The sequence below is a fragment of the Tachypleus tridentatus genome, chromosome 13 (assembly GCF_004210375.1).
Source record: "Tachypleus tridentatus isolate NWPU-2018 chromosome 13, ASM421037v1, whole genome shotgun sequence".
NCBI lineage: Eukaryota > Metazoa > Arthropoda > Merostomata > Xiphosura > Limulidae > Tachypleus > Tachypleus tridentatus.
The window spans coordinates 221,519,143-221,545,648 of NC_134837.1; the positions used below are offsets into that span (position 1 = coordinate 221,519,143).

Here is a 26,506-nt window from a genome sequence, read left to right on the forward strand (position 1 = left end):
TCTACACTTCCCCAGTTTAGAGCTTATACACAGAGTCTCATTAACCTTCTTTGCATCTCCTCCATTTGTAACTGTCTTTACTATATGCTTCAAAACTTTGTTATTTACCAAAGCATCCCACCTGGGGTTGTATTTTCCTTCCTCTGTGAGCCATACTTTTTCAGAACAGACAATCTTCCATTACTCCTTTTGACCTTCGTATCCAGGTGCAGTTGGATGAATTGGGTCTATCTTTGGATAACATTACTGAATCCATTGGTTATCCCATCCCACCATGCCTTCTTACAGTCCACAAATGTGACCTTTCTTTAAGTCATCTAAGAAAATCAGACACTTCTAGTTCGAAATACTGTCTGTTATTTGTTGTACATCTTTTGAACCATCCTTCCATTCCTATTTATACAGATGGTTCAAAATCAGGTGACTGTGTGGGCTGTGTCATGGTTTGTTGTGTTTGCACACAAAATCCCCTCTACAGCTTCTGTCTTCACTGCTGAACTGTATGCCATTTCTCTTGCTCTGGATCACATAGCAGCTAAGCAGTACTCAAATTGCACTATTTATATTGATTTATATTCTTCCTCATTATCATTGTTGGCTTCTTGACTTTCTTTGACTCCTACTGGAAGTCATTTCATTACTGCTTATTATATGTTTTTACCTCTGGTTTTGGCTCCTAAATCTGTTGGTATCCAGAATAGATTATGTCCTTCTCCAAGAGTCTTCTCCATTCAAGCAGACCATTGAAAGTGGCATTGGTGACTATTCTATCCATGTGGAGTCTGTGGGAGTGTAGTTACAATGTTTTCTGGACATCTGGAATTCCTTCATTACAGAACTGTGGGTATTCTAGGTTCTGGTGTTGGTGCTCGTCCTTCAGTTCACATTACTTCCATTTTACATTGAACCTGTGTTATTTTCACCAAGATAGGTCAGCAGAATGTGTACCTTTCTTACAGGACTATCAGAGATTTGTTGGTCAAGGAGGCAGTAGAGAGTGTCAATCCTTTTCTTTTGGGATCTTATTCCCATTGATTTGTTGTGTCCAAAAAGATAGGAGATTGCTATCCAATCATCAATCTTTCTCATCTCAACCAATTTTTAGATCCTTCCAGGTTCACAGTAGAGCCCTTTTTCAGCCTGCTTGAGCATTTTTCACCAGGTCTGTGGGTATCAAAGTTTGATATTGCTGATGCCTATTTCCACATTCTCATAGCAGAGGTATTTTGCTATTATTTGCATTTCATGCATGAGTGTTAGGTTCTGCAGCTCAGGACTCTACCCTTTGAACTAGTATTTGCACCACTTGTTTTCTGCAGAATTTTATGAGCTTTTTCTCATCATCTATATTCTTTGGGCCTATGCACACACCATTTTAATAATGACTGGTTACTTCTAGCACCATCTCATCATTTGGTTTTCTGGGACACTCAGATTCTCCTTTCAGAAGCCACCAAGGCTGGCTTTCTTATCAGTGTTGAGAAATCCATTCTTTTCAAACTCCATACATTGTCCATTTAGGTTTCTTTTTCAACATGTATTTAAACTAGGCTTAGCTGAATCTCCTCTCACTCCATGACATGGAATTGGCAGTCATGCTCTTACTCATGTCTTCTCTTCCTGTATGGATGGTTCTCTTTCTTTTGATGATATGAGCATCCTTTGAATCTCTAATTCCTTTGGGACAGAATATATGTGATCCCTTTACTGGTTGCTGCATGACCAATGAATCATGAACTGCAATCCACTGGATCATCCAGTCTCCTTATTCAGGAGCATCATCTAAAATCTTGAGTGTTGGTTGGATCAGAACAGCACTACTATAAGTGTTCTAATACCACTTCTCATTTTGAGATTTATTTCTTCACAGATACCTCACTTCAAAGATGGGGTTCATATGTCAACAATTGGGAATTACAGGGTCTATGGACAGACAACAAATCTTCCTTCCTCATCAGTACTTTAGACATTGTGGTTTAATGGGCAATAGCTCAAGACTTCTTTTGGAAAATATTCTCTGCAGAACACTTCCAGGAGGGCTTCTGATACTCTCTCTGTCTCTTTCTTCAGTAGTGCTATAGTTTCTGAGTGACATAAGGACTTTTATCAATATGTACCAGTTGTCCATGTTAAATACAAGATGCTAGTGGTCCAGCAAGTCCACAACTGTTCTGATGAATGGCTTTAAGAGACATCTCACCTAGTGACACATTGTATACCTTCTATCTAGATACTGTTTTTTGACAAATAGTACATGATTTGCAGAATCTGGCCATATTTCTGATGACCCCAATCATTAGAAGTTGCTGGTGATTCTTTCTGCTGTCTTCTTAAGGCATTTGACTATCCCTTTAGCTACCTGAACCAATTACACTACATTATATGGAAGAGTGAGTACTTTTATTGTTGCTCTTGTCTCTTCTTTACCTTTCAGAATCTCTTACCTCAGTTTCTCAGGATCTCACTCTGTAATAAGTATTACTCAAGCAGGTGTGTTTTTATATAACCAATTTGGAACTAGCAAACACTAATTCAATACATTTTTTATCTTTTGTAGAAGTGAGGTGTTCCATAAGACCACCTTATAGGCTGATCGGGTGGTATTACTGTATTGCACTGGACCACCACTTATGGACTATTGTGAGTAAAGTATAAAGGTATGAGCCTGTCCCTTATAGAACTTGATTCACCTATATCATTGTTTCCAGAGCATTGTTCCTCAGGGCTTCCAAGCATGCATTACTTCTCCAGATTCTAGTAGTGGAGTGAGGTAGTCCTCACCATACCTGATTTCCAGTCACCAGGGTTGACAGAGGCTTTTCCTCTATTGTGTTGGAGTGAATTCCTCTATTCTTGGAAAAGAGAGTGAAGTTGGAGACTCTGCAATAGTCCCTAGATGTAATACCAATTCAAATTTGATGCTTTACTATTGGGTTGAGCAAAGCCCTTCTTTTTGATCAATATTTGTTCAATACATCATTCATGAAAGAGGGTTCATTGACTCCTTGTAATTCTGAAAGCAGAGTGGTCCCATCCTGGAGTCCATAGTTTAACACAGTTTTTTTACATGTCCTCCCTAAGATTCTGAGGACAAGTGTCTGTGATATTTATCTTCCCCACATGGTTGGGGAGTGAGGATGGGTATTCATAATTTTAGACCAGATGAGTTCTGTTTCTTCAAGTTGAATAAGGAATTGGGCTTTTTCAGATGGAGGAGAAGGTTTCTGCACTTCTGTGTTACTCACCTTCTCATTGTGATTCTGGTGATTTGGAATGCATGTGGCTACAAGTTAGGATCCACTCATGAATATATACATTATATAAAGCAGTTGAACTGCCCTTGCTACCAGTGTGGGATATGGGAACCATAGCCTTAAAATTGCAACCTCGAGCAGTGAAACCTTGGATATCTGGTCAGTGCTTGACCAATAGTGATGATCACTCGTGCATGATTATGATTCCTCCCATGATACAGGAACTAAGTTCAGGGTGAAGAGCATACTTGTTATAGATGCTGTGCAGTTCTTTCACTAGGGTAGAAATCTTTTGTTGACATACCTATCCATGGCTGATTCTGACTGTAAATACGAGAGAGGTATGTTTTGAAAGGTAACATTTTCTTCAATCAAAAATGTATTTTCCAATAATACTTGTCTCTTCTCACATTCTTCTGCCCTTTCTCCCTTCTAAGAGCTGGTGTTTGAGGCTGTACGTTGAGTCAGTCTTTAAAAAAACAAAAATAAACACCATTATCTGAATGAGGTGCTTATATACAGTATCAAGATAGAAGGCACATTCATGTAGGTTGGGAGAGTTATCAAACAAATATTGCTATAGGCAGCTAAGTGGGATATAAAAGACTGGAACAAGTGAGAAAAAAAAATCAGACTAATGCTTAGATGAGCAAAGAGGGGAAACCCTGGCAATTGAGTAATATCTGTAGTGTAAGAAGAGATAATTATTATTGGAAATATGTTTGTGAGTTTATAAAATATTAAATGTGATTAGTTGATTATTTTTAGAAATTATGAAACTGATCAATGAAGCTGAACAACTTTGAATTAATTGTAAATATTAATGAGAAATAATAATATTTTAAGTACTTATATGGTTGGAATAATTGAAAACACTAAATGTGGGAAGTACTAATTTCACATCGTTAATTATTTTTATGATATTAATGATTTAATCATAATTTTGATTATTTATGTTACATGATATTGCTGAATAAAACCAATGATCATAAGTAAGTAGATGAGGTTTCACAATGTTAACTTTCTTCAGGTGTTAATGTTGATATATTGAGTGATATAGAGACAGAATTCAGTATTAAAAACTGTCCATTAAAGTTGTTTTTTTTAATTATTTACTTAGGACTTTAAGCACTGAAATCTCTCTCCACTTTTGAAGCTGCAAGTAAAATTAAAAGAGCTATACAATAACTTAAAACTAAAGTAAAACAGCAGCATTGCAAGCCAATTATTTTGCTCATATTTATTTTTTAGTTAAAACACTAATGATTATGCTTATTGTTCATGTTGGAATATATTTTCCTTATATCTGTTTATAATGTAATAGTACTGTGTATGTCAGGTTTGTACTTTAAGACTATTTGAAATTGTTTACATTGACTGAGTAAGCATAAAAACATTCCCATTTCTTAAACATGCATATTTGGAAGATCATTTATGATAAAACAGTAAGAACATACAAGATAAAGAGCAAAGTAATATAAGTACTTTAATGAAGAAAGCACACATGTATTCATTAAATTTCTGTAACAGATAGTTTGAATATTATTACATACAACTGTTGATTTACTGAAGAGAGTTCAGATGAGGGCTACTAGAATAGTTCTGGGGATGGAAGGGTTATCTTTTGGGGATAGGGTAAGATCTTTTACCCCATTTTCTCTTGAGAAAAGAATGGGTTAAAGGTGAGCTTATTAAAGCATGCAACATGCAATATTATCCAAGATACAGATATGATAAAAAGCCTCTGTTTTCTCTGTCCTATATACTGAAAATAATGGGATAATAATACATAAGTTTAAGACTGAAAAAGACAGAAGACTCAATTCAAGGAAGGCATATTTTAAACAAAGACTACTGTCATATAGAATGAGTTGCCATCTGCAGTAGTGGAAGCCAGCATCTTACAAGTGTTTTAGAGGATAATAAATTATCTCCTTAAAATAAAAGATGGATTTAAATTTTAAATTTTTATTTTTTTCTTATGAGTGGGTATATATTCCTTTGTTTAAATCTGTTGTTGTATGTTATATCACCTCTGATACCCTTTAATCCAAATTTAGTTTTGAATTTTTGTATTTGCTTCTATTGTTCATACAGTGAAATTGTTTATCATGAATTTTAAATCTGTTACAGGAAGCAAAAAGGAAGGCTTAAAGTTTGCTCCAAGTCTATTTTGTTCGATCCACAAGACATAACTCTTCCAATTTTAAAAGTAAGTAGCATCTTGAGTCTTTTAAAATGTAATGAAAGTGAATATAAATATAATTTAAAATGGCATTCATGAAATATATACAGTTAAACAGAGTACAATGCTAAAATGATTCATAATAAACAAGTGAACCCTTGTGTTAAGATCACTGTCCATGTTTTGGTGTTGTAGTTTGGTCAATACTTATTTACTACATAATCATTTGCATTCCTTTAAAGCCATCTTGGTTAAAAACACCCAAAGTTTACAAGACATATATCCAATACTTTATTTTCTCTGAACCTTGACAGATATTTTGTTCAGTACAACATTGTTATTTTTTCAGTGTCTGTTGTTTCTATTTAGTTCTAATTTCAACTCATCTTGATTTATCAATTTGATGTTGCTCTAGTCTACAAAGTGAGTGCTTAAATCATCATGTTTAATAGGGACATAACTTATGGTATTTTAAGCCTTTGACAGTAGTTGACTTAACTCTGTAAGTGGGTTACATAATTATCATCAACTTTTTCTCCAAAAATGAAAATAGTGGATGAAAATGTTCAAAATTTGACAAAAAACCTTCCTAAAAGTATGTAGCTTCATGTAAATAAAACATTTAATTTTGAATTTTTCTGTTATTTCTGCTAAAAATTCATTGTTTAATGTATCTTTTGCACTTGGACTCTAAAACCTCATGCAAAGTGATTTTTTGTTAATTATGAAAATACTACTTTTTATTTTACAGAGTTCACATTTCAGTTGTCTCTAGAACCTTCTAACTAAATATCAGAAGTTTCTTTAAAAGTAAATGTATATATTTGATATTCCATTTTCTCTACCACATTGCTAATCTAGCTATTATCATGAATGTACAGAACAATGAAATACTTAAAATTAAGAAAGAGAAATATATATACACATTCTTTTATCTTTTTATTGAATAACTTTAAAGTATATTTTTGATATCATATGCTCAATTTTACATTTTTAACTTTTCACTTATAGTTTATTTTTTATGTTTTGTTCCCTCTCCTGTTCTTTATATATCTTTGATTATTTATGTTAACACATCATCAACTGTCACCAGGGTATAACATATAATGTTATTGGCAGAGACCAGTTTACAATCTGACAAAATGTTTTTGCACTTCTTTGTTGGATAATCCTAGTTAAGTGGGGGAAGGCATACAATAAATCTAAAAATCATTAAACTTCTCAAAAATGAATTTTAAAACACAAATTATACATAATTGACTAATATATGAAAGAAAAATCTGCATGAAATTTAACTTTTCCAAACCAACACATGTAAGGGGAGAAAACAAAGTGTAAGAGATACTACTGTCAACAATAGACTAAGCTTCTATCCAACTTACTTTGTAAAATGCATACATACTTTAACTTTTTTGTACTCTTTACAATGTACAGCATGAAACCTAGTCTTTTTATTGGTTATAAACATGCTATTCATGTTAAAACTGTCAGTTAGTAATACATCTTCTGTTTTGAAAGTGTGCATGGCTGATCTTGGACTAAGAAATATTTGCAATGATTTCCACCAAGACAAGTTTATGGAATGTACTCATATTACTGGTTAACAACCTATGTATGTGTACTTTGAATATCTGCATGAAAATATTTACATTACACTCTTGTTTCTACTATATCAGCTCCAAAGTTTAGATTGTTAACTGTGAGCACTTCCCATGACATTTTTATTTTGAAATAAAGGAATAAATACTTAGATTATGTAAATCTTTGAATTACAATGTACTTGATGATAATAATAATTTTATTAAAATAAATTGATAGCCATATGGTTTAATTCAATTTTAAATGCAACTCAGTAACATGTTCACAAAGGAGTTGGAACATAGCATAGGCATCATAGGGTTAAAAGTGGATACTGATTTGCTTACACAAAAAGACTCACTTCATGATAAAATTAAACTGATGTATTCATTTGAAAAGATTTAATTGATCTTACATTTTTGTACTTGTGGTTTGCTGTTGTTCGAGATGTCAGTTTAGTGTGAATCGACATATTTTGTTAAATGACGTTGATCACAACAACTGGATCAAGTATTGTAAACAGTAATACATCAGTGAAAAAAAGTCTCTTCACAATAAATTTAATTCTGGTCCATTTTTTAGATTATGTGATTTTTCCTTTTTTAATGTTTCTGTGTTTGAAATTATTAGGATGTGCAATAATTTTAGCACTATTTCAATTAATAATGTGACTTTTATATATATGTTTTGGTAAGCAACAGCTGTTTTAATATTATTTTACATTTTTTTTTCCCCTTTATTCTTACATCCACTTTTCTCTGTCCAACATACAGTTTATCACATTTCTAAGATGTTTTGTAGATATCCTGTTTTTTTCTTATAATTTTGTATTTTGTGGTTTCTTCTGTAGAATTTATTATGTATCTTTATACAGATGCAATTGTAAAAAATACAATATTTCTTTGATTTGGTCAGAAAAATGTTCAGAAAATCAACAAATGGGTTGTTTTGTATATAAACAAAACTATCAGTAGTTGTGTACAATTGAAAATATGACAAAATATCAATTCTAAAAGTATTTTTGTGTTAGAATTATTGAAACATATTAATAATTAACATATAAAAATTGACAATAGTCTTTGTCTCAAAATTTTAACAAGTGGCAAAACTATCCAAAGTCATGGGGAAATTCTTTCTTCAGACTTCAGGCATAATTTAGAATTAAGTTACTTCTTTAATTCAAAACTATATATGAAAATATATCATACACCTTTTCAGACTAAGTATATTTTCAACAATTCAGTATTGTTTTATGTTTATAAGCATGTTCAGGAATACACATACATGACATAATACAGTGCAGAAAAAAAACATTTGTAGTTTATATAAAATTATAGAAACTGAGAAATGTAAGTTATACTTTACAAAATAGAGACATAAACGCTATACTACATAAATGCCCAGTTAACAAAATAACTACTTCAGTTTTTAAAAGTTTTAATGACTAGATGTCAGCAGTTATTAATGTTAAATATTGCAGCTAAGAAAGGTTAACATATTAACATTCTTTGGATCCAATGAGGCTTGCCTAGCATTCAAAACATAATCTGTACTACTAAACAAATTTTCTGCAGGGATGCCAGTTTGGAAATTTTAAATATTTAATTGCAAGTCTAATAAGTTCTAGGTACAAATGGGCATTATCTGCCCAGAATCTCAATAATTTGCCTTGTGGATTTAGAGAGTGAATGACCATATACACTTTTCACTTGCTCTTCAGTGATTATTTGGGAAGAATTCTGTACCATGGACAAATTTGTTGTAAATAGATTTCAGCAACATCAAACCAGCAGGAGTCTTTTTCTTCATTGATAGTTCTTAAACATGGTGTTCTTCAATAAACTGACTTTGTTTATTTCTCCTGAACAGCTGAGTATTTGGCATCAATAGTTGAATAACTTCATCCTTTATTATAGTCCACACTTTCCTTTTCTTGTATTTGTTTAAAAATGGCATATCTTTAATTCTGCTATTCAGAAAGTATGATTTCATCAGAAGATCAACAGTAGCAGCTGATGAATATTTTTCAACACATTGACTCTCAAGCTTATTGTGCCAATACTTTCCAGAGTCACACTAGTCATTTACAATTACTTTTTTTTTAGAAGAGTGTATATGTAGCCATTGTGTCCCAGTCAGTAAGTGGCCCTTTAAAAAGAAAATAGAGCACAACTCACTGGTGGGTTGTGTGGGTCTTACTGGAAGACTATCACAACCCACCAGTAGGTTGTGTGGGAGCCAACAAGTGAAAGATCCTCAAGCTTTGCTTGTTTAATATGTGCTATCACTCCTGAATCACCTTTGACTGATTCTAAAAGGATTTGTAACTGATTCAATGTAGGTAACAAACTTGATACAGTAACATTGGATTCATAGTTGAATTATCGAGTAAGTTCTGAAAAAGGCTTCAAATTTCCAATCTGCTTTTCCATATTCTTCATTTCAAATTCTGGCAATAACTCTGGTTTATCCAATTGTATTAAAACCACATATATGTGTTTTGGTGATAGCACTTCAGAACAGTGTTCAATTATTGGGTCCATTCCTGGGTTTAGGCTTTTATTGATAAATAACTTTAAGATATTGTAAAAGCATGATATTAACATTTGATCCATGTTATTTACTAATTTTCCACAGTTGAAAGCATTGTCTGACACAGTTATTTCAACCTTATTCAAGGTATTCCAACTTTCTAGACACTGAGTAGTAGCCTGAACTTGAATTTCAGTAGTGTGAGGTGGTGAAAGCTCATGGTTTAGAAGAATGTAGCTTTTCAAAACTCAGTGTTAGTTTATTAAATGAACAGTCAAACCAAGGTGATGATCATTTGCTCTAGAGATCCACATGTCAAAAGTAATGATCACATCACTTCACTTGGGATTTTGGTCCCTAAAAACTTCTTGAATGTTGGGGAAAGGTTTTGGAGCTAACTGGTGCTTTCAGCTAGTTGCCTTTCCTTTGATTAGTTGCATTTTCCTGACATTAAACAATGAATTGTACTTTAAATTAATTGATTATTGCAATACTTTAAAACAGTACTAATCAGGAACACTAACTTCAATTAATCAAGTAAAAATTAAAAGAAATTTAATTTTTTAAATGCTTTAATATTGTGGTAAATCGTATGTTGTCTATAGAGTGTTCATTGAAAGTATGAATAAAACAACTGAGAAGAGGAAGTAAATAAATTGGCTGTTGCTTACTGCCTGGTATACAAAAGTCATGTATTAATTTTAAACAAAGAAAAAACATGAATCTATAGACATATTGAAAAGGAACTATCAAACTACAACTTCAGATGGGGGATTAGTATTAACTCCATTACAGAAGATTGTTTCTTTACCAGTTGTTTAAAATGTATGATCTGTATGTCATGACAGTTTTTTAGATGTCAGCCACCCTAAATTAATTGTTATTTTACATTAAATTGATAATGCATGTCACTAAAACATTATGTAAAATGTTTTTAATTCATGCAGTAGGAAATTTGTCCATTTTATTGTTTTATTTGTGTAGTAGTTTATTTCTAAAACCTTAATATGATACTGAAAAGAAATGCTCTAAGTCAGTGGTTCTCAAACTGTGCACTGCTGTGGCTCATGGTGCCATTGGATATTTCAAATTTTTTAGGGTAGCACATCTGTGGAAGACAATATGCAAACTACTAGCTTGAAGTAGTTCACAGTTTTAACATTAGATCAAGCTATGTTCCTTTTGATGACGTTCTCGAAAGTTTGAGATATGTTTTTGTTCACTTGTACTTTTGGCTACACCAGTAACTTCTCGAACTTCTTGTTTCTTAAATTTTGTATATAAATACCTGTTGACTCTCTGGGTCCATCAGTAATCAAAATAACTGAAGGGTGTTGTGATCAAGTGTCTGTGAGGTCTAGCAAAGTTTAGTGAATTATTTTGTTGATTTTTATTCCTTGTGCATAAAAATGGAAATATTTTTGAATGTTAATAAGAAGTGTGGGAGTGAAGAAAAGGATGGGAAACTACAGACCAGTGGTAAAGTTGTGAAGAAAAGGAAATATTGGAATTACGACAATTGTAATATAGATTTTGGTTCTACTTAGGTAGATGTCAGTCATGAAGAGTGTCTACAGTTTGTATTATATCTTAAAGTTTTGATTCCTGAATTCATGCTTCCAAGGAAACTAAAATGATACATAGAGACCAATCATTCTAACATGGCTAGTAAATCCCGTGATTATTTTACTAGAAAGTTAAAAAACATTGAAAGAACAAAAAGGTACATTTTTGAAAAAAGCATCAGTACCAACTAATGCTTTGCTAGCATCCTACAAGGTGGCACATAGAGTCATGGAATGTATAAGAACCTCACAACATTACAGAAGAACTGATTTCACTGGCTGCAATGGATATGGTGAACATCATGGTTGAGTCTGCGGGAAGACTGCTATCAGTCATAGAATCCAACACATGGCCAAAGACCTCAACAATCAACTAACTGAAAAAATGAAAGGGAAGGAATTTGAGTTACAGCTAGATGAGGTGATGGATAGTGACAAGGATGCTCATTTGATTTGCTTCATACGGTTCATGGATGGTGACAAAATTGTGGAAGACCTTCTCTTTTGTAAAAGTATCACTGCAGATACAAAGGATCAAGACTTGTTTGAGATCCTTGACACTTTTATGTATGAAAACAACTTAGACTGGACTAAGTGCATTGGCGTCTGTGCCGATGGTGGTCACTCTTTGTCCAGCTGTTATGGAGGATTGCAGGCACTCATATGAAGCAAAACTCTTGATGCACTGTGGACTCACTTCATAATCCACAGGGAAGCCCTTGAGTTAAAGCACTTGAGTCCTCTACTGAACTTAGTCCTGGAAAGTGTGTTAAAAGTGGTGAACTTTATAAGAACTTGGCCACAGAATATGAGATTTTTTAAAAACTATGTCAGGATATGGGATCTGAGCACAAATCTTTGTTGTACTACTGCAGTTTGCAGTGGCTCTCCTGTGGGAAAGCCATCACCCCATGTGTTTAACTTACAACAGGAACTCTTATCTAGAAGTAAAAAAACACAAATGTGCTAAAATCTTCTTAATACTGATTTTTTTGTCAAAATTGACATATCAGTGTGATCTCTTCGAAAAACTGAATGCAATGAATCTCTCTCTGTGGGGAAGCAACACTCACATTCTGAAAAAAGTTACTACTGTAGAGTAGAAAAATGAATGAAGATGGTGGCAAAGACTGTTTCCTTCTGTTGCAGCAGTTTGTTACATCCAATGAAGTTTGTTTGACCCATGAACTAAAATCTGTTTTTGAGGAGCACCTAACACAGCTCAGTGATTGGTTTGAAAATTACCTTCCAGAAGATATAGAGAAGTTTGCATGGATCTAAGACCCATTGAAGGCTAAGGCCCATCTGAATTTACCTCTGCAGAAGGAAGAAAATCTTATTGTCTTGTGACAAGACTTTAAAAACAAAATTTGACAGCATGGAAGTAACTGAGTTTTGGATATTAAAAGATGAATATCTACTGTTAAGTGCTAAAACTCAGCAAATTCTAATTTCATTTGTGACATCATATTTCTGTGAAGCTGGGTTTTTTGGCAGTTGCTGTAATAAAATGCAAGCACTGTAAGAAAATCAATGTGGAACAGGAAAAGAGGATGGCAGTGTGTCCAATCTGACTCCAAGGTTTGAGAAGCTGTGCAGTGCCCAACAGTTGCACACATCCCATTAGTATTTGTGGTTGTTTAAAAATGAAATAAAAATATTGTTTTTATTTTCCATATATGTGTATTATTCTTCCAGATGGCTACTAAGTTGTTTGGACCTAACTGCTTAATAAACAGAACTATTAGGTTTTTCTTTTTACCTAGGGGCACCAAGAAAAAATTACTGAGACATTAAGGGCACCGTGAACTGAGAAAGCTTTGGATACACTGCTCTATGTATTGTTTGATGAAATTTACCTTAGCCAATATTCATAACTATTAAAACAGGGGATGATTATTTCTTTTTGCTTTTCTTTCTTTAGCAAGGAGACTTGTTGATTTATGAAGTAAACCTCATTTTTTGTTGATGTTATTCTTTTCATTGGTAATCACTGCATTTAGCTTCTAAAGTTTTATTCACAAGCTTGTATGATTGATTTATAATGTGGATACAACAAATCTCTTTTTGTATAAGTAATAATATAATTCATTGCATATAACAAATATTTTTTATTTACTTGTACCAAGAAAAATAAATCTGAAATGTTTTAAACTCAGTATCTTTGTTTGAAAGCTTAAAAATACTTTCTTTTCTCAGAATAATAAAACTACAGAATTGTGCTTTGAAATTCACTCAGTAATACATCAGAGTGAGAAATGTTTACAAAATGTATTAAAATGCTGTCTGGAAATTTAACCTTTGTTTTGCAGTTTCCACTAAAAGAATGTGTTGTTATAGAAAATTGGGTGAGGCCACTACTTTCAAAGTAAGAGCTTATTTTGAGATGGTTTTTTTTAGAATATATTATTTGTTTTAAAGTACACATAGACAACTGAATAATAAAATGATAGAAGTAAAGGAATATGGTTGCACAGTTTTATGCATAAATAAAGAATGAGTATGCTTTAATAGTGACTAGATCAGTATTTTGTAATAAAATGTAAAAAATTATTTCACACAGGTAGATGAATGGATTGGTCTTTATACAGTATTAGGGATTGTAAATTTAATATGAAAATAAAAAATTTACTTGCAGGTAATTAAATCTTTGATATAGACTCAGTCTGTCAAAGAAAATCATTTTTATTATCTGAAGAGAATTCCAACAGAAAAGCTGATTGGTTCAAAGATGTTTTAGAACATTGTATTATAAACACAATGTAGCTAATACATAGATTTTCCAATAGCTGTACAGTCTGACAAAAAATAAGTTGCTCAAAACTTTGAAACCTTTTTTTTTAGTTATAATTCAAGTGAAAACTTGTTTCTAAATGTATAATGGTGTATATAAACATTTTCACTTCACTTAAAACTTTAGAATCTTTCCACTTGAAAATACAGTAGATAAACCACATCATAGTAAAAGTACTAAAACATTAAAAAAATGCTTAAATTTTTTTTGACCATTCTGGTCAATATCTCACTTTTTAGTCACATAAAATATATTAAAAAAGACCTTTTATAATGGTAATCCTCTAACAGTTTTATTTTTTTAAGTATGAAATGCTTGAATGTGTATTTATTTGCTCAGATAGTAGTCATTTTGAAGGTGCTACTAGATTCTTGTAATATTGTATTTATTGTGACTCAAACTGTGTGGTTTACCATATATAATGTTTATTTAATTTTCAGCTATGGTATTAATGTATTAATTTTTAAATCTGTAAAATAAATATTGTTGTAAATATTTACAGACTAAGGTGAGTAATGTTGTTTCAAGGAACTAATGATTGGAGGATTATTCTGTTCTCAATAGTTTATTTTTTCATAACCATATATGGTATCATTGTTAGTTAGGCCCAGCATGGCCAAGCGTGTTAAGGCGTGCAAATCTGAGGGTCGTGGGTTCTCATCCCTTTACACTAAACATGCTTGCCCTTTCAGCCGTGGGGGCATTATAATGTGATGGTCAATCCCACTATTTGTTGATAAAAGAGTAGCTCAAGAGTTGGTGGTGGGTGGTGATGACTAGCTGCCTTCCCTCTAGTCTTACACTGTTAAATTAGGGGCGACTAGCACAGATAGCCCTCGAGTAGCTTTGTCCAATTTCAAAAAAACAAACAAACAAACATTGTTAGTTTGATAAATCACTGGCCTTAAGAATTATAATGTATTTTTAAGAATTGTAAAAGAAATGATATGTAGCCCTTAATTAATTTACTGAAGATAAGTGAATTTGTGAATACCCATGTAATAAGCAAAATACATTTGAACTCCAATTTTTTACATTGTTGCTGAGGTGGAATAGATGTAAGTAACCTAATACTTGACAAGACAATATCTCCACTTTTACAGGGATTGAAAATGTTAATGAAGATACACTCTGTGTGACTAGTGGTAACTTTGTATTAGAAATTTATTAGGTTCCCATGAATGAATGCTATTAACAAACAACTTGACAATTGACTAATATTATATCTTTCTAAATTACTTGATAAAAACACTGAATATTTTCTTACCTTTGTCTAAAAGCAATAAATCACTTGATGTTACAGTTCCCAAAACACAACCAATAGTTGAATATTTTTTCAAAATATGGTTCTTGTTTCATCAGAAATAAAGAAAGGGGGCCATCTTTTTAATTGTAATAAATACAAGATAATGCAAGTGGGATATCACAATTTGAGTTACAACTAAAATTTTGTTATGGAAGAAAAAAAAAACTCTTGGAAATGGTTCAGAGGAGGGTTACTAGGGTGATAGCTGGGATTTCCACGTGAGGATAGGTTAAGATTTCAGAACTTGTCTTCTCTTGAACAAAATTATTAGAAAGTATCTCACTAAAATTGTTAAGGGAATTGATAGCATTGATACATTGTCTTTTTAATATTTAATGGTGAGAATGGTAAGACTAAAGGACAGAGCTATAAGTTTCAGCACTCTAGAAGTCACCTTCAGCTAGCTCACATTTATTTTTCTAACAGGTTGGTTGGCCTTTGGAATATGCCTTTAAATTTGGTAGAGACAATTAATTTAACAGAACTTAAGGAAAGGCTTGATGAATACATGAATGATAAAAGCTGGTTTCAGATTTTGTTTTAGTGTTTAATTTTGTGAATAGAGAAGTCTAGATGGGCCAAAAGATCGTTATAGTTCTTATAACGCTATGTTAATGTGCAGATTAGAAGTATTTATATTATTACAGTTAAATAACATTTATCTTTGTCTTGTTTAATATAGCACCTTGAGAGACTGCTGTTTTTAATCTTTCTGTTCTAGACTTGGAAACAAGGGTGGTGTTATACACATTCGATGTAATCAGGTAGTGGAAATGTTAGAAGGAGGATTTATTGCTCCATACAAATTCAAAAGGGTAAGAATTTACAAGTAATATCAGTGTTAGTTAAATCAGATTTTAATGTCATATGTGTCAAGTTCATAATATTTCAATATCCCATAGTATGAGAGTTGTAACATTTACTCTGTAGGTCAGGTGTTTCCAACCTTTTGGCACTCGCGAACCCTTACCTAAAAGTTTGAAACCCATGTGACCCCCTACTTAGGGCTTACTATCAGCAGCTTAATTTTTATTTTATTTTCTGTGAAGGAGAGGGAAAGAAACATCTAAAAAATATATTTAAAAATTCTGTAATTATTTATTAGCAAGTTAAATCACATTGGTCCAACCTGAATTCACAAAAAGAACATATATTTCTTAAAATAATATTAACATAGGTTTGAACAGCTATCCAACCCAGCTAGTGAGATGCCTGATGTTGCATTTCAGCAGCAAGCTCCGAGCATTTGTTAGAGCCAGTCTCATGTCATCTCCAACATCCAATCTGTTCCTATTCTTTGTTTTTATATTGACAAGAGTGGAAAATCCTGCCTCACACAAGTAGGTAGAAGCAAATGGAACAAGGACACGTAAAGCTATCATGCTGACTATGGAGTATGACTGATACATAGCGCACCAGAACTGAGTCACGGATTTCACCTTATAGAGATCACAAGCTGAAGAGTCATTCCTTAGATCCAGAAATTCATCTTGGATATCATCTGGGATGCTGGATACATCAAGTTCAGTACAAAATGGGTTCCTTACCAGGGCCTCTTGTTCCTGTGATAGCTCAGGGAAGTAACGCTCGACTTCCTTTTCTAGAGACTGAAGATGTTCGGTAATCTCATTCTTGAGGAACTGATTCAGTTGGATCTGAGACTCATCCATCACTCCACAAAGTTTTTCAAACATAGCGATGCTTCCAAGATTGGTTTTCCGATGCCAGTTCTGCAGTTTGGAAACAAAGGCCCGAAGACCTTTTGAAAAAGGAGAACATGTGTTTCTCTTCCTTGAAGCTTCAAATTGAGCTTGTTCAGCTGGTCAAAAATGTCAGCTAGGTACGCAACCTTATTATTCCATGCTTCATCTTCAAAGTGAGCTACAAGATCTTTCCTTTCTTGAGTCTCCAGGAATAGCTTTATTTCATCTTTCATTTCAAAGACACGATTAATAACGTTTCCTTTCGACAACCAACGTACTGCTGTGTAGAAGAGAAGGACTTGGTGGTCAGCATTCATGTCTTTGCACAGTTCTTTGAATAGGCGAGTGTTGAGTGCTGAGTCTTCACATAATTTACAATTTTCATTACAGATTCAAGCACTTCCTGTAAAGAGGCAGGGAGAGTCTTACTGGCGAGAGCATATCAGTGAATCATGCAGTGGATGCCCTTTGCTTGAGGTGATAGCTTCTTCACTCTCGACTGGAATCCTGATTTCAATCCCAGCATAGCCGGTGCCCCATCCGTACAAACCCCAAACACGTTTTCCCATTGAAGATCTTTGTCTTGAAAAAAAGTTGAAACGTTTTCCACGACATCATCGGCTGTTGTTGTGGTTTCAAGTGCACTGCAGAATAAGAATTCGTCTTTGATGTCACCTGAATTAATGTATCTCACAAAGACAAGCAACTGAGAACACGAACTTACATCTGTTAACTCGTCGAGCTGAAAGGAGAACAAAGGGGAACCCTTGATTTCAGTCAAAACCTGTTCCTTCATATTCATAGACATTTTAGAAATGAGCCTCTGTATAGTATTATTTGACAGGGATACTTGCTGCATCTTCTTTGCACTGGCTTCTCCAAGAATAAGATTTACTGCTTTCATCATGCAGGGTTTAAGATGTGTTTCTCCAGTCGTGTGAGGATTTTTTTGTTTAGCAATTTTGATTGCAATCTCATATGAAGCTTCCACTACGGCTGCACTCTGCTGCTGAAACGACCCACTTCTATCGATTCTTTGGCTTTTAAGACACCGTTCATGCCGTTTGAAGAAATCCAAACCCTTCTTTGCGTGTTCTGGATGTTTTGTCTCGAGATGACGCTTGGGTTTTGATGGTTTCATTGACTCTGCACTCAGGACAGCATGGCACAAAACACACTGTAGTTTCTCGATGCCCGTCGTTGGTGAGCACAGTGGTGAAGCCAATGTTGAAGTAGCATTCTGAGTATCTGCGCCATTTAGCCATGGACACAACTCACCTCTACTGCTTACTTATCTCCTTGTTAAAATAAAATAAAAATGTTGAATAATGAACGCTTTGGCAACTGCAGATCTTACACTGACTACTTGTGGGGGGTGCAGGTAGAGTAATGATGGGGTAAGTATTGGGAGGGAAGGGAGCGTGGCCAGTCGCGCGATTCGTCATCCACCAATCAGCAACGGACATGCGACTCACGTGTCGACAGCGAGCACACACATACTTAATCACAGCTAAACAGACACACAAGCATACGTACATGCAAGTGCACTCACATTCTCGCTACTCACTAGTACACACATACATACAGTTGCAGACACATACACATTCACACAGGCACATTCACTCACAGGCACGCATACATACACCCATAATATCACCTAATGACATTGAACTAACATAGCATACGTTTTGCTTTGCACCCGAAACAAAAAAAATGTAAGAGCATGAAAATGTAATTGATGAAATAAAATTAATGTTATCCCAAGCTACTTCTAACAAGGCTACATGACTCCCATGCCAAGGCTTTGCCTGTCTGTGTCCATTTATAGTGACAGATACATGAAAATATCTTCTTATGACTTGAGAGTGACTGGTTTTGGAGGGTCATAGTATATTTGTTAACATGGGTAACAAATTTTTACAATATTTCTGCTGTATAACTCAATCAAAAATGATTAGATTTTGATGGAATTTGAGAGACTTGTATAGAATATTATTCCTCATTATCCAGCTTAAAATTGTCTGTGTCCATTTATAGTGACATTCATATTAGTTGAGAGCCGAAGGTGATTGATGCTGCATGGTGGAGGTATATGCTCTATTGAGTATCGTTCTATTTTTATTTATGCTGTCTTTTTTTAATCTGACCAAAGACAATTCTTATTTTAAATTTTTGTTATTTCTGTTATAAAGTATATAACAATAAATAAAATTACATTTAGTAATCACACAAAATTGAAGCGGTCTTTGAGTGTATCAAATTTGTATGTCCTAAACATAATTCATTTAACTTTTAGATATGTGTTTTAGAACACAAAGAATGTATCAGCCACTTTCAGCCACTTGAAGAGAATGTCCTAAATCTGTAATATATCTAAGTTTCAAATCATTCTGTTAGCTGCTTACTGTTGAGTTAAAGTGATCACAGATAAAGAACCTGAGGACAACTGTGTATGCTCACCAAGAAAAAAAATGTTGTAATAAGATTCTCTTTTTTTTTTTTTTTTTTTACTGGTTATAAATATGTAAATAAGGTATGTAGAGATTGTATGTGTGTGTGTGTTTTTATATATATATGTTGGTTTGTTATAAACAAAAGTTCAAAGGATCCTAGTGTTTTGGGTTATAACAAACCATAATTAGTCAGAGGTTTGGATTTGCTGTTTTTAATGCAGCTCTTCCTTTAAATTTTCTTTTAATTTACTTAATTCTTCAGTATTAATATACTCTTTAAATACACACACACACACACACACACACACACATATATATAACTGCCTTGAAAGACAGGACTGATGGAGGGACTTCCATGGTGATTTTTAACAGAATTATTGATATCTCAGCAAGTTAAGAAAGCATCTTGTAATTATATATTGTTTGTTTCTAATGAATTGGAGACTGAAAGCTGTATTATTGAAAATATAAAATCTGAAGTAGAGATTTCAGAGTGCTGATTCATCATATGATAGAGAGTGGTGAAGAAGATTGGGAAGTTTTCTTTTGAAATCAAGAAATTAAAACTAAGATAATATATAATATTTAAATTATAAGCTACATTTTAGTGCTATGGCTATTAATGTACATTGCCTGTTTGTTCAGCAATGTAGTTCTGTTGTGTTCACATCTAAGTATAATATTTCTTGTTATCTTTATCTATGTGCTGGTTCATGGTGCTGCTTCAGGAAGCTCGTTCCTGTCTTTTTGCCCTTAACTATGTCAATGCTGATGATTGTGTATCTCAGATGAGTCAGGTTTGTTATTGATGTGTATGATTTATGCACGAGGAGTTAGTTTTTATTTTCTAGTACTCATTTTGTGAATTGTACTCATGTACTAAAGGTAAATTACAACAGTTATATATATTTTAAAACTTGTTTATAGTGTTTATTACTTTATAGAATACACTTACTAAAAATTTAGTTCCAGTTATGTACAACCTAGATGTATTTTTATGTGAGTTCTGTAGTGCCTTCTGCATTGCAGCTATGTTTGTAGTTTGAATTGAGAATGTTAAAATAAATTACTGTTGCTCTGAAATGTCATATTTCAACTTTTGTGTATATCACAGTTTTGTAAATGACTATAATATTACATGTTATTTGCATAACAGTGTTAGGATATATCTTAGGGAAAATACTTTTTTTTTGGTTCAAGGTGTGGTGTAATATTAATTTAAAAGACCTTATATCAGGATACTCAGAAGTAATAAAATTATTTTTATTTTACAGCTAAGAAGAGCAGCAACACTTCCTGCTGCTGAACAAGCTTCCATGGTAAAATATATTGGAAAATTTTTTATTCTGGTTTCTTGTTTAAAATATAAGTATTGATCATGATGAATTGACTTCATATTAAGAATGTCTACTTTTTTGTAACTAGTTTAAAGTATATAGAAGCTGTGTATATTGTATTAAAACAGGGTGCATGTGCATTTTGGAATTTCACCCAAACTCTGGAAAATTCCTGATTTTTTTCATTCATCCCTGGAATAATGAAAGCTCTACTATTCTAGACACTTTACAGTTAACTGAAATGTTTGATCTTTTTTTTGTTGTTTTTGCTTAACCATAAACATATTTACAAGCCAGGTGCAATTTATGTGAGTTGTCTGGGTCTTAGATAGTGTGTGTTACTTTTATACCATTATCATCATTTGTCATAGTGAATGAATTAAATGCTACAAATCTTTTAGATTGCCCAAATGAGTCTCTCCATTGACTGATATACACACATGGTATGTTCAATGCATCCAATACAAATTGAAGCATTGTCCAGCAGAATAGTAGGCCTAAATATTGCTTGACATTAGCTAACAGTGGTGAGAGGCAAATGTGTATTTAACTAGGGGTGGCTCAAGAAGCCTAAATACTATATGTGATTAAGCTGAGATGTGGATAAATGGTATGCAAGATCCAGTTTGTACATGGTGTTTTGAATATATGTATTATAGAAATATTCAAACACGCAAAAATAAAGTTCCAACAAAGCTTAATTAGCTTATTTGGGGAATATTTCTTTATAACTGTGACCATTTACTTCTGTAAATGTTAATAAATATGATTAAAACAAAAAGACAAAATGGCAAACAAATTGGTATTAGAAGTCTGTGTTAAACAAAATTTCATATTAGCATAGATCTGAAGTTAACAGTAATAATGCAAAAACAATATTATCACAAACAATCACATATATGTATATATATGTATATGTGATTGTTTATGATATATGATAAAGAAATCAAATTAATAATAATACGAGAGGGGCAGTTAGTAGAGTGCATACCTCCTCCATGAAATGCTTAAAGAAATTCCTAATTTTTCCTAGTTTGAGAATTGTGGAATTTTCACTCTACACATCCCCTTTTTCTAATTTATTTACCACCTCTTTTGTGATTTCTGTTTCATTTCCAGTTTTGTTCCTTTGAGAACCATATAAACTAGCTTTGCAGGATTTCTAATAACTGCTGGCATGTAGTCAGAAAATCATAAAAATTGTGATAATTAAGCCTTATATTTTATTGTTTTTGCACATTACTGTTCTAACTTCTGTTGAACATTATTGTAAAAAATAAATTTTCAAAAGTAACTATATTGTAGAAATAGGAATGTTTTTGAATTAGTTAAGGTTAAAATATGTAAAATTAATAATTTTAATATAATAGAAATTTTTGCATATTTTATAATGTGACAGTGTAACATGGTCTGCATACTTGCCAAGTGTGGCAAAAACTGTTCACAGTGTTTTTTGGCTCCAGACGCTAATCACTTTTAAGTTGGGTCGTGGTCCATATGTGCATCAAATTTCATCCAAATCTATCTTGCCATTTTTAAAAACCTTCCTAACACATATATACACACATGGATGAAAATATAACTTCCCTTCTGTTCATCTATGGTGGCAGAAATAATTAATCCAGTAAGAATAAATAACCATTCAATGAATATTACTCAGTTTGTCTGTGAACCCTATGGGTTACAGGTCAAAGGCCATGTTATCGTATTTATTGTCTTACTTTCAGAATTTCATTAAACTACTATTTTATGAATGTATGTCAGTAAGTTTGGTGTCAAATTGAGGAATTGAAGTTTTAGTATTATAGATTAGTTAATTTTTTTAGTTTAAAAAGTACATATTGAAAAAGAAATCCTAAATATCAATTTTTGTGGGTATTGTGGTTTGTTGAATGTAGCATTATTTCAAATTAGATGCTTGTGCTGTCCAAATACAAAGTTTGTAACTTCTTATGAATTAGGAACTCAAATTATCAGTATTGATAACCTAGAATCTAAAATAAGAACTTTGTGTTTTTTCTATTTGCTGAGGTATTGTTACATTTACTGAATCAAACACAGTGTCTTCCACCCACTTCTTTTGATTTGTGGAAACACTTGCTAACATACACCTACTTCTGTTTGTGATTTTGTGTATAACCAGTAAAAAAAACTCAGAATGTTCCCTTCATGGTTCTCTCAGCCAATTTGAAGTATTAATGTGGCAAATTATTTCTTTCTATGTTAGTATCCAAGCAGCAATGTAACACTTTAGTGAGCTTGAAATTTCATATTTTTGTAAACTCAAATACAGTTTTGTTACTAAGCTTGATAAATCATAGTGTAATTTTTTGGCATTGATGTAGTAATTTATGATTTTTGGTTATTTCAAAATATGCATATAAAATCTAAAAACAATTATTTCATTTCAAATACTTCATGTGCAAAATTTGATAAGGCTGAGCAACCTACAGCAAACAAGTAAAAAGTTCATAACTAAAAGAGATATCGGTTGCTATACTTCTTTATTTATTTTTGTGTGTTTAAAAACAAACATACATGTTTGTAAATAGTAATAATGTATTATAACTGAAATTGGTCTTAATTTATTGCAAAACATATTTATATGCTTAGACTAAGTAAAAATGTAATCTATAATTAGCCATATGTATGTATTAGTATTAACATTTTTGATGTACTTGCATATTTACATTCAGAATACTGCTTGTTTTCTGCATATAAATGTTTAGTTAATATTACATCTTTGATCATTACTTTGTAAAAACTTTTTATTCCTATATTTGTATATTATGAGTGAATTATCATAGTTTTTGTTTCATTAGTATTTATATAGATTTTATATATATTAAGTCGATACTTTAGTTTATTGAAATCATCTTATAAAAGTACTGTTCTAATTTCTGCAACAGCATGGTTTATGGTTAAAGCTGTTTCATCTGCATATTGATATATTTACAATATCATTAACACATACCTACCTTAACATGATGAACATCCATTACTGCATGCCACAAAATTTAATAACTTACATTCAAAATCTTCATAATCTACTTTTTTTATGCTCGTGAAATCTTAGCTTATAATCTATATTTGAATAGTATATAAGTTTTCAGTTCTTAATTTTATAAGATAATATATAAAACATCCTGAATCATCCCTGCTGTTACACTTTTTTTTCTAGGCATTTCTTCTTTTATATTTTATCTGCCACTTTTTCAATAAGAAGGAAATTGAAAATATGTTGCTCACTATAAAAAACAAACCATAGCCTTCAATTTTGTTTGGTTACAGAGTTAACAAGGAGAAAATGTAACCCTACCTGTCACATTCACAACTTCCTTTTCAGGATATGTTAATAGTTCTCTCTTGTGTTTAAGTATACATTATCTATAACCAATAGAAAACCAACACTCTCATCTAATAAATGACATATGTTGTGTTCAAGACAGAAAATGATGATTTTCTGTTCGAGCACAACCTTCATTTTGTGTGAAAGTTAACGACTAGTTTGAATGAATTTGTAACAGCTCTTGTTGCATAATTAGAAATCCAGAAAAAGTTTGAGAGTTAGGATAATGTATCTACATCCTTTTTTGTGTTATTAGTCTTTGATCTTTAGTGCATTATTCAATTAAATAAAAAATATTTAGAGCAATATTACCATAAAAAAGTATAGTTTAAATGTCATTAACAACAATATAAAAAAAAAGAATATTGTTTAAATATTTTATTTCTTGTTTATCTTATTATATAAGTAACTAAAATGTAAAAATAAGGATATTTTAGGTTAAATTAGGTAAAATAAATAACATAATAATAAAAATGTTTCATGAAGTACCCATGTGAGCAGCTCATGGGAAACATAATTCATGTGATTTAAAACATGATAGTGGAAGTGGTAGTTAGACATTGTTCAATTGACAGTAAGACAATAAATGCAATTATAAATAGACATATACTGTTTAAGTTTAAAGTTACGTAGGATGAATGAATGTAGTTCCATGTTATAATTTGAAGTAATTCTCCAAAAGGAGAAAAAAAAGTGTCATTTAAGTTTATTTAATAATTTTTTTTGGTGATTATGAGATTATTCAAACTAACCCATGTTATATTAGTTAGGGTAGAGAAATTAACAGATTAAATATAAAGTTTTACTCACAAACAAACATTTGAAATGTATTTAGGAGGTTTTAGGGATTACAAAAAATAAATTTGAATGTTTCTAGATTAAGAAAAGTATTTTTCATCTTAACATGAAAATCACATTGCACATGGACCATTCAAAATTAATACTAAATATATTCATTGACAAATCTTTTTTGAAGTTATATAAAATATTTCACAAAAAAATAGGATTTTGTGTAAGTGAAAGACTTATAATTGTTACTGAAGGGCTGCAAATTTTTGTGAACATGTATGTACTGTATTAAAATTAATAATAATAAATCTATAAAGACTTTATACAAGTACAGCTAGGTCACTTGGTCAGTCAAACTGACTGAATCCATTTTGAGAGAACCTAGGGGAACACCTTATTTTATTGTTATCGGATCACTTATTATTTTTCAATTCTTGTTATTGCATTCCTATTACCCAAGTATTTCACAAACCAGTTATATAACTTCTCTCTGTTACTACTATTAATAATAACAGTGGTGTTAGTTATAATGATTTTGAAGAAACTAATATATATTATTGGTGTACTGATTCATGTAAATAACTAAATTTATCATGGGTTCTAAGTATCAAGAGTTTTATGGGTTTTGTACAAGTAAAAACCTTATATTCTGGGTCATAGTGCATTCAACTTCTAACAATATGATGCATTACCTCGAGAGTCAGCAATTGAAGAACCAAACAAAGAATTTAATGCAATTCTCAAGAGTTGTACCCAATGTAAATCTATTATTGAAGTGACTCATTGATGAACTATCAACACAGCATGACAGGTCTATTTTGGATCTTCACAGTTGTGGTGTACACATACTTGAGGGTACTTTCAAGGATGCTGCTGCTACTTTAACATTGTTTGTTTAGAAACTTCATTTGGACAGTATTAATATTATAAAGATCCATAGACTTGATTTACAAAATGAAGAGAAGTATAGTTCTTATGAAAAAATTGAGCTTAGATTTGCAGCAGAAAAAGAGCTCATTGAAGTTGTCAGCTTCAAAGGTCATCAGTGATATTAAAGTCTTTAAACTTAGAATCAAATTCCATGATTTTATAGTGACACTTGCTAATAATGTACTGGAAAAATTCCTACTCAATTATGCACTGACCAGATATATAACATGCCTCAGCAGGACAGTATGACAAGGATAAAAATAAACTGCTTGCTTTGCTGGTAAAAGCTAGGAGAGTGATGGCATATTAGGATAGTTTAAAGAATTCATTCATGTGGATGTTATGTACAATCAGTTAGCTTTTCAGTAATTTTTGCCACACAAGGTAAAATGCATATAGGATGAATTTATGCCCAAAAGTTTTTACTTCAACATAGTCCGGAGTGTTGTGAAAGATTTTCTCCTCATGGACAAATAACTATAGAAAAGGTATTTTCTAATAACAAGGAAATTGAATTGGACAATTTACATGAACAAACCTGCATTTCACAGAGATTAAACTTTGACCCTTTTAATTTTGTTGGTGGAGTCCTTAATGTTAACATCAACTGCTTGCTTCTAGCTTCAAAAAGCACAACAGAAACAAAACGAACAGGAAAAAATGGGTAAAAAAAGGAATATTACTATGGATGAAATAGATAACCTAAAAAAATAAGGAAAAGACAAAATTTT

General features: G+C 32.2%; 1 protein-coding gene across 5 annotated transcripts in view; it reads left to right on the plus strand.

Moving 5' to 3' along the window:
- Positions 1-26,506, plus strand: part of LOC143239572 (protein FAN-like) — a 192,302-nt gene that overhangs the window by 18,326 nt on the left and 147,470 nt on the right. For 4 of the 5 annotated variants that reach the window (XR_013021244.1, XR_013021243.1, XM_076480767.1 and 1 more), the window contains exons 3-7: positions 5,388-5,466; positions 13,427-13,482; positions 15,936-16,029; positions 20,099-20,167; positions 20,645-20,689. Coding sequence is in view for 3 of the 5 variants with exons in the window: in XM_076480767.1 (XP_076336882.1) it covers positions 5,388-5,466; positions 13,427-13,482; positions 15,936-16,029; positions 20,099-20,167; positions 20,645-20,689 (343 nt within the window). In the remaining 2 variants the exon portion in view is untranslated. Of the gene's footprint in view, positions 1-5,387; positions 5,467-13,426; positions 13,483-15,896; positions 16,030-20,098; positions 20,168-20,644; positions 20,690-26,506 lie in introns of those variants that run through there. The other variant, XM_076480769.1, reaches the window with a different exon arrangement.